Raw genomic sequence first — 15,289 nt, 5'->3', positions numbered from 1 at the left:
TTCCATTCGTTATTGCAGCTCGTCCATGGTAAAGTTGTTTGAAACGAGGCGATGAGATAATACACCGCCCATCCGATTATCGTGTTGTAGTACATTCCCATGTACAGATCGATTAAGCAGATTGCATATCCAACACCTGGAAATGTTCAATAATACGTACATGATTATTTATGTAAATCTTGTTCGAAATAACGTACATTCGCACAAACGTACAATTTTGTCCATTTAGAGTGCATGGAGCTTTAATATTCTATAAATCTATTACTATTGTATAATTTTATGTTTATATGCATTCAATTGTAAAATAATTTATGAATTTATATAAAACGCTCTAAAATAATTGATGTAAGTTTTTTTTTAATATTTTTTCATGAGTGAATCAGGAAAATAATTTTAAAGGTTTCAGTGTATTTGAAATCTATTCAACTTAGATTGGGGTATACTTTATTTTATAAAACATTGAACAGTAATACTTCGTATAGTGCGGCTTCGATTAATCCGGATTCACTATAGTACGATTTGAAAATTTAATCATTTTTTCTTGAGAACACAAAATTATTTTTTAGAGTTAATTTTTTCATGTATCTAATTTCTTGATTAGTCCGGTTTCAAACAGTCCGGTCCATTGTTATATACTTCTGTATAAACAATAAAGAATACGCTCGAGTGTATGTTGAGAACGTACGTGTATATAAGATTTGTTCAGTTCGGTTAACGTACATTCAACGTATTTCAGTGCACGTTTTATATGCGTTAATTGTACGTATTCTCAGAACCTGTTGTGTGTGAGGGTAAATTAAAGCTTAACTTTGATTTGGAGAAGAGATCGAATGACCGTCGGATATATAATGAAGTTAATCTAATTTCGGGCGAGCCTTTCAAATCAATTCGCTCTTTAAAACAGTGGAAACCTTTTAGGAACAAGTGGTCCAGATGAATCGCTCATGTTCAATTCATTTGCCCGTTTATCTGCCGACACCACCACACACTATTCCCGCATTCCGCGCATTTATCTTAGCACCGTATAAATAAATCTAATACAATATTTATAAGAAATTACAATTACAAATCGCGCATCAAATGCGATTGCTTTAACTATTGGCTCGGAAGATAGCGGCCACTTTTACTATTTGTCTTCCACATCCTTCTTTTCGCACTTTCGTTACGTTCCGTTCCTCATCCATCCACAGAGATTGAGAGTAGATGAAAGCGACGAGAATCACTACAATATGGTAATACGAGTCGGCTATTAAAACCCCAACAAAAGTTCGCACTTTTGGCTGCAAACAGTTTTTTTTTCCAGATACTTAACGGTTTTCCAGCGACATTCAAATTCGATTCAAACCCCTAATTTCGCTTCATTTACTTCTTTCTGGGAACGACGACAGAGAAAAAAAAATGCTACTCACTCTTAATTACTTTCTCCTTATCCAATTTGCCTTGATAAAAATTAATATTCACCCTTTACGCTCGAGCAAAGCAAACAATACAAGAAAAAGGATTGTTTCGTTTCACGTTTTTTAATTAATTGCATCCACGTGCGACTTTCTTCGTAACGCCAATCGTTAAAAAACTTGTAAGCAAAGATCTGCAAGTGTTTAGTTACGGTGTATTTTGTAGGCTAATGGTTCAAACATTATTTGCTTTTAAAGGTAAATATATATATTATATTAGCAAAGGCGCACTAAATCCATCCCCTCTTGTATACATCCCATGTGCAATTTACATGATAACTGGCTCAGACTCGGAATTAGCATTATCTACTGCGAAATGAAATAAAAAGCTGTTATTCTTCAGCGGTGAGAGTTTTTTTTTTGATAAAGCTTGAGTAAACGCACCTTTTATTTATGCAAAGCTCTGCCTTTAAAATACTGCACGTCGATGTGCTTGACTTGCAAAAAGCGACTTTCGTCCATTCCATTTCCTAGTTTAAACAAATTTATGTAAAGGCAGATAGGTGTTTCTTATATAACATGTTCACTTTACACAATTCATCACTTATCACGTTGTTTTTTTTTAACTTTTTATATACACAATATTATCATATCGCGATACCTCTCATAGTCCGGCTTAGATCAGTCTGAACTCACTATACTATAATAAAATAAAATAATGATTATAGTATGATTCTAAATATACATATTTTTTACGGTTTTCACCCTTGTATTTAATTCCTCGATTTGTACGGTTTCAGGCATGGATGGTGGCGAAATACAGTCAAGTAACTTTTTTGTTTTGTATTTCTGTACGTATTTTTGTCTGTATTTATTTCTTCGATTAGTCCGGTGTAAAACATTAGCAACTATGCGAGGTATTGTTATATTTAGATAAAACTTGTCTTTAAAAAATGTGTTTAAAAACAATAAATTTGATGTAATATTGGAATATATATATGTATAATTTATATTATAATGTTAGGTAAAGAATTAACTGTAGTTTAAAAGATGTTTTCATTGCAAATAAAATATGTAACAAAACAGTAAAAACTCTAAATATAAAACGTTTTTAACGTGCCAACAATAAGAATCCCAGACGTGCAGAATCTAGAAGATTATCCTTCGCTCCAGCACGTATTTTTCTGTCCACTAAAAGCACTATTAGCCGAGAAGATTATCCTCAATGTAGAGCACATTTTCATTAGATATAAAAAAAATATTTTTTTCAGACGTATTTAATATATTTATATTATTAATATAATTACATTCATGTTCTTCAGTTATAAAAATAATTATAAAAATATGTTTTAAAATTATATAAAAAATAGACAAAAAAAAAAGCTTAATAATTTAAATAACAATATATTAATTATAATTATTTTATTTTAAATAAATTTGATGAAAAAAGATATTTAAAATTAATGTTTAAAGTAAATGAAAATCTTATTTAGAAGAGACAAATTAACGTTTGTATTTTGTGCGTCTCTTGGAATAATATCGGGTGAACACATGTGTTTCATATGCATTCTATTATTATGCTTTAATACTTAAATTTATACGAGGCACTAATAATGCTGCTTGTAAATAAGAAGAAATGTTTTAGGAAAACAATGCGCATTTGCTCGGAAAAACTCTTTATGACAAATGTAAATTATGTAATATTCTACAAAAGATCATTATGTCATTTTTTAAACTGACGTTTATCTGTCACATAGATCTTAAAATTTGGAACAAAAGTGAATCTTGATTTGTAGCTGTCAAAAAATAAAAGTCATGTGTTATCTAATTTTTCTTGAATGTCAAGTTTATCTGTTATACAGATGTTAAAACTTTCTTTTAATGCAATTAATTCCTATTGTATGCTCTTTTGTAAGTATTTAATAATGGATGATTGAGAATTTTCAGAGTATCTTCGAAAAAATGTAAATAAATCAAAATAAAAAACAAACGCGAAATGAAACAAAGTGCGGTAAAGGAATTGTGAGGAAATGTGGGTTTAGTTAGTAGCTGTCAAGAAAAAATGTCAAATGTTATGTAATTTTTTTAAACATTTGTCACATTAGCAATATTAAAAGTCTATTTTAATGCAATTAATTATTTTTGTATGCACTTAGGAAGTAGTTAATAATGGATGATTACGGATTTGCAGACTGAATGCAACATAAAAGTAAAGCAAAAAAAAAACAAATGCGAAATGAAACAAAGTGCGGTTTCGCGGTACAATGGGAGAAGGGAATTGAATGGTGAGGGTGTTGACCAATCTATCGAACAGTAATGGAGTGAGCGAGTATTTATGATGAAGAGTTAACTTTAGCGACTAGAGTAATATGGGCAATTGCAATCACCGGAGGCGCATTCGTTCGTTCATTCATCCATTCCTGTTTATTTTTTTATTTATTTTGTTTTGTTTTGTTTGATCGTTCACTGGGGGAATGAACGATTGTCGCAAGGAAGAAGCAATTCAATTGATTCTTCCTCAACCAACGACCAAATTCAAGTCTCGAAGAAAACAAACGATCAAACAAAAAGTAGACTTCTTTCCTCAACCCTCGCACACACAGAAACGCCGCGACGCTCGAAATTGACGTTTACCAAAAACTGCGGATTAATTGAATTAAGATTTTAATGGCTCGTTAGCACGTATTGTTACAAAACTCCGGGAAGTTTTAGTTATAGTTACATGTGTCGCGTGCATTTTCTAGGTTACATCAAATATCATTAGCGATGATATATCACCGTAATCATGATTACATTAATTTTCATTCCTTACTCTTAATGTTTGCACAAAATTACGTATTAATTCAATATCTTTAGATTTTCTTGTTACACGAACATTTTACTACATTCATTTCTTTCAAATTAAGAAATTCTGAATGACTTCTTACAATTAATACTAATTATTTGCTTAATATTAATATTTTCAATAATTAGAAATTGAAAATAATAATTATTATTTACATATTTTCTTATTGAAAAATCTTATTTCTGCTATATGAAATATATCAATTAACAAAGTTCAAACTCTCAAGGAAATATTTAAGTCAAGTTTAAAGTTTAATGGTAGGATAAACTGCTAAGTAACACTAATATCTATTTAGGAAAGTGGAAACTCTGTAAAGAGAATTCATTTACCATTAACTGAAATTGTTATTTAAAAAATATAATCTATTAAATAATTAACTTATTGAATATAGTAAATTCAATTATTACTCTATATTTTTTAATGGTTAAATCACCCACAATAAACGATTAAAATTTTTATTATATAATTTTAGTATAGCCGATGGATGTATTTATTTTATAGGAATAGATGAAACTTACTTTATCTTAATTAGTTCAAAATATAAGCAATGATGAAGAGAAAACTGTTAATATTATTTAGTTTTCATGAAATTAAGATCAACGAAATAATTAAGTTAATTTTGAACTTTATTTAAAAATATTACCAAGTAACACTAATGTAGGACACATCTAGGAAAGTTTGAAATTAAATATAAATATAGTTATGACGGTAATAATAAGATTAATTCAAAACGTAGTAAAAAGATTATATAATTTGATATTAACTAATTTCTGATTAATTATTATATTAATGAGGTTTGATAAACAATTAAATGACATTTTGACAGTTTGAATGACAATACACAATCGTCTGACAATTTGAATGAATGACAATACGCAATCGAATGACAATTAGACAGCATAAAAACGGAATAAATAAAATTTATTGTATGGGATATTTAATAATTACTTATCAATGCTGGAAATAAGCTTTATTGATTGTGTAATCTAATAACTTTATAAGTTTTCATTAAAGATAGAAAAACAGTAGAAAAATTATAAAATTGATATCGAATGATTTCTGGGTTGTTAATTTAATAATAATTTAAGATTGATATTACTTAATTAAATGATTATTTGAAAGTTTGATTGACAATACACAATCGAATAACAATTTGAATGTCAATTTGACAGTTTTAATGACAAAACTCAATTAAATGACAATTTGACAGTTTGATTGACAATACGCAATCTAACTACAATTTGACAGTTTGAATACTAATGATATAGATGAAATATAATAAGCAATTGTTTGGAATGTGTGATGATTACCTTTCAATGCTGGACAAATCCGTTTCCAAATTGTAAGACATCCGCTCCTGTGAAACTGCCCCAGGGCGAGTTCCATGTAGAACAAGGGTAGTCCGCCGAATATGAGCATTATCGTGTACGGAATCAGGAAAGCCCCTGCAAAATGCAAAAAGTTTAATTGATATTTGGCATAGATAATTGAAGGTATTGTGAATAAAATAATCGAATGAAGTGAGAGATCAATCCATATGTTTTCGGCTCGTAATAAAATTAATGAGACGCTGGAGGGTTAAATGTTGCCTCCTTCTCCTTCTACGCTCATTCAATTAGAAATTTGTCGGGATGCATGCAAACACAAGTCGTATATAATACGGCCGGAATCATCGAATCATCTTCTCTCGTGTCTCGTCTCGCCTCGAAAATCGAGTTAGATTCTTCGATACGACGAAATGTATTTGGGTCGCGAGCGATGATGAATGCTGAAAAGGAATTGCATAATCGCGTTTACCTCCTCCGTTTTGATAGCAGATGTATGGAAATCGCCAAACGTTTCCCAAATCCACGGCGAATCCGACGACGGCTAAAAGAAATTCGACTTTCTTGTCCCACGTTTCCCGTGTCCTTTCCGGCGTCAGGGCTACTACAACCACCCTGGTCACATCCTTCGACGGCTTTACGCTTTTATCCTTCTTTCCGCTTTTGTCCTTCTTTCCGCTTTTACCTGTTGCGGTCGCGGCCATCGATTTTCCCATTTCGAGTTTCGAATTTTCCGCCGGTTCAGCCGGTGACTTCGGTTTGGAATTCTCCGCGGAATATTCATTATCATTTTCCGCATTCTCCGTTGCAGCCATCGTACATATCATTACCATCTACCAAAGTCCAGAGAGGAAAAACTGGACAGACACACCGCTCGAAATCCCAAAAAAAATAATGTAAATTTATGAAGCTATTCGCTAATCCTGAAAATCAAAAACGAAATCTAAATCAGAACAAGCACACAAAAAAAAATTGGGTGGATTGGAAGAGAATATAATGGATTTTTAGCAGAATGGAAAAGCGTGTTATAAAGCGTGGATCGTAATAAAATGCGAAACGCAATAAGTATCGGTATGTCCGATGACAAAAACGTATCCTCTCTTTTATTATTATCATCATCGTCGTAGTAGTCGTAGCAGTTTTTCTCTCCCCCTCGGTGCTATGATTTACAGATAATGGCACAAAGGTGGAGGAACCTAACGTGGAACGATGGCAATACAACACGTTCCAATACATCAGCTACATTTCACAACTTGTTCATCTTCGTGCTGAATGCAAGGATAAAAAAAATAAATTTATATATATATATAAGGGAGAAGTCGTCGGAAATATCGTAGAAATCACGATCGCAAACTTTTCAACTGACGAAGAAGACGATTGTATAAAAAAAAGAGCTTTTGATCGATTCCTCTGCTGCTTCTGTGTATCACATGTTAATATTGGACGACAAACTCGATTCTTTCTAATTGCGAGCAGCTGGTAATGAAACTTCGGGCGCTTTCATTTCTTCTCCTACAGGTTTCACATCCGTTTCAGTCGAATTAAATCTCACTTCAAACGCATTTCTTAAGACTTTAAGAGAATACTCCAACTGATAGTTCTGCAGTTTTAAAACTACAATACGAAGAATACTTTTTCATGTATTAAAACTTATTTATAAGTTATAAATATTATAAGTATTATAAGTCATGATTTGCTTTATTACTATTTACTTTTATGTTTTTTTATTTGACAACTTTCCTATCGGATAAGATGAATAATTTGTATATAAAATAGAATCAGCTGATTTCTGTCATATGAATTTGTCATATTATCGTACTTTAAGTGTCTGATAAAAAATAAAATAAATAATAAAAGAAATAAGACAAATCGGTTTTAGTTTTATTTATTTTTAGTTTTAAGTAATTATTCTACAATTGATTAATTCAAATTATAAAAATAGATGGAGTGAACTGTCATGAAAATTAGACAGCTAAGTCTGATAGTCTTGCAGATGAATTTTAAACTTTGTAATCTTCAGTTTAAAATTGTTAAAGTTATGTTTAATTGTATACAAAAATTACATCTGTTTAAAATTTGTTAAAATATTTAACTGTGACAATATGAAATTGATATTAACAAATTAATAAATGTTGAACATAAGCTTTATTGATTTTATAATCGTATAACTTTATAAAAAAAAAACCTAATAGAAAGATTATTTAAATTGGTATCATCTGGCTTCTGAGCTGTTAATTCAATAATAAAATTCGATTAGATAATACACAAATCAATTATAATTTGACAGTTTCATTAACAATACCTAATCGAATGAAAATTTGACAGTTCGAATGACAATAAACAATCAAATGACAATTTGACAGTTCGAATGACAATTTGACAGTTTGATTGACAAATACGCAATCGAATGAAAATTTAAAATACACATGTATTTATACAATCAATGAACGGAATTATTTGCACGCGGCAAACAAATATGTGTGTTTGAGAATATTCTTGGAACTGCAATGCATGCAATTATTCTTGACCCACAATTTGCTTTACAAATTCTCACCGTTTTGCTTTAAAAAAAAATACAAAGACAGACACTTTCGATTATTGCTCACGACCCACTTAACGCATTCGAATTGCATCTGTTTTCTCGTACTTGAAATAATTATTAAATATTCTATAAAAATAATATATTCTTTCCTATGTCTTTTTATTATTTCTTCATTGATTCTAAACTTAAATATTTCGTTTTAAAATCAAAGTACTCGAATTATATTTGTTTGCTTTTTAATACTTAAGAGACGAATTTAATAATCAATAGACATTACTTTTTAAACATACTTATATATCATTTTGTTACATCTCTAAACCAGTGATTCTCAATGTCTGGATCTCACAAAAAATAATGACAAACGGGACGGTATGTTTTTTTACGTTTTAATACACATACCCATTCTTCTTTAAATTTGTAAGTGCAATGCGAGCCCCCGTCGAAGAAGTTTGAGAAACACTGCTCTAAACGATATTAATTTAAAAAAAAAAAGAAATTTATGTATTATTAGTTTCCTAAAACTGGATATGAGAAAAAACAAATAAAATAATTGGCAACACTAAATCACTTTTAGTTTCTGTATTGTTTTCACGGTGATGCATTACGAAAGCAATGATTGTAGTAGTTCCAAGAATTTCATTTTATGATCCTGACTTTGCCGTAAAAATTGTTCTACAGCTATTGACAATTGTCCTTTTACGAGTATTTTCCTTTTTGTTTTGTTTTTTTTTGTTGTTCTTGTCTCGAAATGCATCTTTAGTCTCGGGCATTTATCTTCCTCTCTTCACTCGAACCACAAACAGTTCTTTAGGAAATACATTAGCACCAGCGTTCTCACTCGAAAACTAATTGTTGAATATATACAGTATGTTTTACTCTACCACTGCAAACTCAAATAACAAGAAAACAATACATAAAAATAATTATTTAAAAATATCCATTTTTTGTTTCCTTTTCATGTGTTAATCGCCTTTCTCAGTTAAACACTAATCTTTTTGCATAACACGTATCATTTTATTCCGAATTGGAAACACACACCCTGTGTACTGTACGTTTTCGCATCGGCGTAATTACAGGATGGAGCTTTCCGACAAAATCGTACCGCATGCAAAACATGTCTTCTTAGTATTCGTGCATATTGTTTCAAATACGTTTCTCGTACAGAGAGAGCAATGTGTTCTTTTTTCTTTATTATTTGGAATACAATTATTTCTTACTTAAATGGTAATTGCGGCGTACGTTTAGCAACAAAGAATGCAAATATTTACATTCCAGTAACAAAGATGAATCTGGTACACATTCGTCAAAAATAAAAACGTTTTCGTTTCATGTAAAATCGATCTGTATGAAGTGCGTGCACGCAAATTTACATTTAAATTTGAAAACTACATTCATTGATCAATACGCAAATAAATTACTGAAAGAATATTCACAAAATACAAAAAAATACTATTTTTTTGTAAACATTCATTTTATCAAACATTTTTCAATTATTTTAAGAAATATTCAAAATATTTGTGCAAATATTCAGTAAAACTTAATAAAATAAATTCAATAATTAAGCATTAAAAATTACTATTCATTAATCTGATTTCAATAATACTGAATAAAACATGAAAAAAAGCATATAATAAAGCCTAATTATGAATGAAAAATTCAATATTATTTGAAGGAAATGTTAACTTTTAATTTTATCTGAAAATTTATAACATCTTCGCAAATGATAAATTTCAAATGATTAAATATTGAAATTGTGCATTTAAAGTAGTAAATCAATACGTTTCAATTCAATTGAAGAAAATTTTGTTTCATTATTTTATGTTATCATTTGTTTTGTTATAAACATTTGAAAGTCATCAAAAAATTATTCAATAATATAAAGTGATGATTTGTTCACCAATATTTTATGTATGTAAACTACTAAATCTAATTGGTAACATGTAATAAATGTAAATTTCATATTCATCCTTGAAGTATTTTTAAAGCTAAGCAAAAAAAATGTGAACATTCACATACGTGCAAAACCGTAATTTTCACGATCGTATTTTTTTTTACTTTTATCTACATTTTCAGTGGAAAATTTAGAAAACCAAACTTCCAATTTCTACTTTCTAATAAGCTCTTTATATACGTTTTCGAAACTTATTGATTGAACCATCTGTATAACTTAACTTCTTCGATATTATTGTATATTTTCTAGTACAACTTCTAGCCATAATTTACTTGAAATTGCGGACATAACAGTTAAAACTTTAAAGATCTCACAACTATAATATTAAACTTTTTTTTCGTATACAATAATTATTGATTTGATGTAACTGATATAAAAGATAAAATTGATGTTGCGGTGTATTGCTTCCATCAATACGAATCAAATCCATTTACATTTACATATTTACACTTTATGCGGTAAATTGCAATCGTTTGATATCAACGGCGCGTTTGGAGCCAATATTTACAAAGCTATATGTAGATCAATGATTGATAATCTTTGTGAATCTGGAGTAGGGAGGAGACGACCACTCAAAAATACATCATAAGTGATATTCCGAGCAAACATAGAAGTTTGTTTACAGTTAATGTAATGCACATGCTATAAAATTTCTTAGTTAAATCATCATTAACGTAAAATTTCATTTAAATATTGTTGATTTTTAAATGTTTTGTTAATTTTTAATAGATTCAAATTTTCGAAGAACGTTTTATCAAAATAAAATCTTCATGTTAATGTTATTTATAATTTATAAATGTGTTTTACTTGAAAGTAATTCATACTTTTTAACTGGATAAAATGATCAAATCTTCGAAGAACGTTTTGTATAAACAATTTCCAGCAAGGTAGCAGGTTACAGGCGATGCGAGTCACGTCTCCGATTAGTACGGATTCACTATAGTCCGGTTTAAAAATTTCTAAACATAAATGATTCGTTTTATTTTCATTTTATAGAATAAAATCTCTTCGTAATGTTTATTTTTATGAGCTTTTAAAAGACTCGATTAGTCCGGTTTCTAACAATCCAACTCGCACTATATAGAACAATACAGCTTAATATAGATAGGCATAATAAAAGTTATAATGCAAATATTATGATGTTAAGAATTTATACTTTTTAGACTAAATTTGAATCATTTCTACAAGTTCTCAATTTATTTCCACTTTCTTTAGCAGAATTATACAACTAGAGAATTACCTTTTTATTTTCTATTTTGAAAATCGTCACGTAACATGTGCTTATCGTGCCGTATGTAACATGCAGACTACACCTCGAAATAGGTCATAACCAATTAAGTGTGATGCCTCCTCCTTTGATTCTCCTCTATACGGATTTAGTATTTCGATATTTTTGCGAACGAAAAGACAAAAAAATAAATGTACAACATATATATATATTGGAAAGTCGAGAATTGGAATTTGATGAAATATACCGAAATGCAATAGTCCAATCTTCGGTCGACGTTATAATTAATTCCGACCAGGATGATTCGCTCGGAGATGCAGAAGATAAGATGCGCTATTTGATGTGGACGGTCTGTGTGTGAGTGTGTCGAGTTCTCCTAATCAACCCTTATATGACCATCTGTTATTCAGAAGACTGATAAGTTCGACCTGAAACTTCATATCTATATTACGCTCTCTCTCTCTCTCCCTAGTAATGTGCTAACTATGGAAAATTGCTTTAGTTCAGAACCATACTCTCGTTACGTTACGTTTAACGGACATTACTTAATTGAGAGTATCGAATTAACAAATTTACAAAATGTTTTTCGGAAATTTGTTACTTTTTTTAACTAGTAGCAAGTAAAATAACATAGAAATTCTTTATTTAGTTTTCATATTACAGTTTTAATCATCTATAGCAGTGCTCACCAACAGTGAGCACAAGAATATTGGTCACTCATATGTAATATTTATTATATTCAAATTCTATATTTTTTTTTGCAATTTTTACTGCACAAAATCAATGAAACAAAAATAATAAGTTTAATATATTTTGTTTCGCCTAGATGCATAACTCTTCCCATAAATATAATACTGTAAGAGTCTATACTTATTTTTCTGTTCTTAAAACTTTTTTTTACATAATATTGTCTCATTTAATTAGTATTAGCTTTCGTAATATGTTTTCAATTTACCTTTGTAATTAAGATCCAATAAACGGATTTATATGCGTTTTCAATAAAAAAAAATACCTCTTCTTTATTGTATTTTATCAAACATATAAATCAATAATTATAAAAATTCAAATTTTGAAAAACTATAACATTTAAGTAGAAACATACAGGAATTATTTAGTTTTTATGTAATAAAGTTTCGTTTAGTTCATGCATTTGGAAAATGTAAGTTTTTTATAATAATTATAGACCATACTGTGGACAAAAAAAAGTCTATTTTAATATATTATATCAAAAATAGAATTAATCGATACGTGAAAATTTAGACAAAATATGTAAAAAAAAAACAGATTAAAATGAAATTTGCGGAAGTGATAATTCTTGGTAAAACTACAATGTTAATGCAAAAATATACTTGTATAAGTTAATATTTCTATGATTTCTATTCACTAAATTATTATTAAATTTATTTTGGTAAATCTAACTTATCTGCCGTTATTGGCCGATTTTTAAACAAATTACTAATAACAATAGTCTAGTTCTTTTCTATTTTAATATATTATGTCAAAAATAGAATTTATCAATATAAAAACGTGCAAGTATATAGAAATTAAATGGATTGAATTGAAAACTGCGAAAGTCACAATTCTTTGCAAAACTATAATATTAGAGCAGGAATATAGTTAAAATTCCTATGGAATTCCTTACAACAAATATTCGTTTAATATGTTTTACATTTGTATTCACTAAATTCCTAATTATTTCACGAAATACCAGCAACTGAGATTTGAATTAATCAATATTTAAAAAAAAATATTGACTCCATTTCTTGTTTTTTTTTTTATTAATTTTTGTATAACTTATATAAACAAATTATTTTCATTTTAATATATAAAATTGAGACTTTTTTTTGTTTAAATTAGTATGAAGTTAGTGTTTTTTTTTTGAGAAATTCATAATGAGAAGAGTAATTTTTGTTGTTATAATAAAAATTAGTTGAAATATATTGTAAGATTGTCTATTTCATAAATTAAGACACAATTTTTGTAAAATAATCTGTGAAATTTGTATGTTTATCGAATAGAAAATCATCTAAACATGTGAAATAATCATATTAAATACTAATTCTCGTTTAAAATAATTTTTTTTTATTTATATTTGTTGTTTCTTCGAGTAATTTTTATGAATGAAAAATTATTGTAAAATATTGTAACATTCAAGTTTATAAAATAAAAACAACTTTTATATAATCATTCAGTGAATATTAGATGAATAGTCATAAACGGATACCGAGAAATCAATCTCAATTTTAGTTTTAGTTAATGAATCTTCAAGGAACTGCAAATTATGCCCATCCGGATTATTCATTTCGCATTTGCTCTTCTCTAAGAAATCATTTTAATATTTAATACGAATCCCAAGAAAAATTATTATGTTTTTGTTAACTTTTTGTTAAGAAAGTATACTTTCTGTATATTATCATAAACTATAAGAAAATTAGTTTAAATAAATTGTAAATTCGTGCTGTATTTTTCTTATAAACACAAAACTATTACAAAATTTTCTACCATAATTATTTTATCGTTATTTTGCTTAAATTCTTTCAAATAATGTATCGAATAAAAATAAAAGTTTACGATGTTATTGAACAATTTAATTTTGATGCAGATTTCATCTTTTAGTTGTAAACAAACTGCAAATGAATCTATTGCGCGTCGCTTCTTAAATTCAGGGACATTTGTGCATTTCTTTCGGTTAACAGTGTAAATTTGCAGACGAGGAAATAACAGTAAAGCAGCAATAGCATGGGAAAAGTGATGCGAATAAAAGTGTAATACTGTTTGTTACCTTCAAATACGTTGAGTTGTGTGCATGGTCAGGTGGCATGCTCTTCATACCACTTCCTCACTAACGTTGGCTACAACTGTTACTAATAAACGCCAGCAGGATCCTCAACGGCTCTCACTAAGGACAGCCCTCCGGGAGATCCTGCGCACCCAAAACTTTATCACCGTGATAAGACCATTCCTGCTCCTTCCTTCCTCCTATCCTTCTACCAATCCGAATTTGAACATTAACATTTTATTTCCTGGACCAATTTTACTCTCTCTCTCTCTTTCAATCCGCAAATTATTATTGTTACAACCAAATATAGCTGACCGTAGTTCCCTCTTGACCAAACGATTGCAAGACCAAAGCTATTACCACAATTTGGGTCAAAACTCGAAGGGCCAATGATTAAGCAATTCATGCACTATATATTCATATATTTCGATTATCTCCAACAGTTTTTTTAACCAAAAGGAAAAACAATGAATCAAAATGGAAAAGTTTAATTTCCGAAACGCACAATGTTTAATTATTCAATTTAAATTCAATCTAAGTCTAACATAGTCCGGATAATCCACCAAATTACCGGATTGAAACCGGTTTTTATAACTACATAAAAATAAAGAAAAAAAACATTTTTTTTATATTTTGCTCAATTACAACTTAGTTTGTTTTGAAATTTTGAAATCCGGACTGTACGAAACCGGACTACGCGAGATATAGATTTAAGTATACAATCAAATTCGGTTATAACGAAGAAGTTAATATATATAAACAATTTATACATATCTTAAGTATTCTAATATTTGAATATACACTAAAGTACTTAGTTAATAAAATTTATTAATTGATTAATTAACAAATAATAATTAGACATAACGTGTTTTTTTTTACAAAATTTAAAAAAAATATCGATCAAAACAAAACAATTGCTTTTTAAAAGTAGTTACTAAAAATATACAAAATTAATTAATTTGCAATCAAAACTCTTCATAAATATTAAAAACTTTTACTCGTATAAATTTGTGTAGATGTTAACGAATGTTATTTTTCAGTAAATACTCGGCATATCCTAATCTTCAAAAACCCATTAAACAAGCATTGTTATTAAAATGCAACAAAAACCTGTTAGATTACATGAATATATTAAAGGCCGAACAACGTGTTGCGTGTTATTTCCGACATAAACATATTTTAATGGATCAGAAAAATGAATTAATTAAATTAACAGAGCGAAAGA

The 15,289-nt window shown here is 28.9% G+C and overlaps 1 protein-coding gene across 1 annotated transcript in view; it reads right to left on the bottom strand.

Moving 5' to 3' along the window:
* LOC108566231 (sodium-dependent serotonin transporter-like) overlaps positions 1-14,144 on the bottom strand; it is a 19,267-nt gene extending 5,123 nt beyond the window's left edge. Inside the window, 4 exon segments of the mRNA XM_017926028.1 lie at positions 1-136; positions 5,550-5,684; positions 6,037-6,487; positions 14,068-14,144. The exon segment at positions 1-136 is cut by the window's left edge and continues 78 nt beyond it. Coding sequence (XP_017781517.1) covers positions 1-136; positions 5,550-5,684; positions 6,037-6,397 — 632 coding nt within the window. The 5' untranslated portion in view covers positions 6,398-6,487; positions 14,068-14,144.
* Between the last annotated feature and the right edge of the window lie 1,145 nt (positions 14,145-15,289).

Source organism: Nicrophorus vespilloides, unplaced genomic scaffold (genome assembly GCF_001412225.1).
Source record: "Nicrophorus vespilloides isolate i.1.1-1 unplaced genomic scaffold, Nicve_v1.0, whole genome shotgun sequence".
Taxonomy (NCBI): domain Eukaryota; kingdom Metazoa; phylum Arthropoda; class Insecta; order Coleoptera; family Silphidae; genus Nicrophorus; species Nicrophorus vespilloides.
Note: the sequence above shows the minus strand (reverse complement) of the source record. Positions and strands in the feature narration are given on the sequence as shown.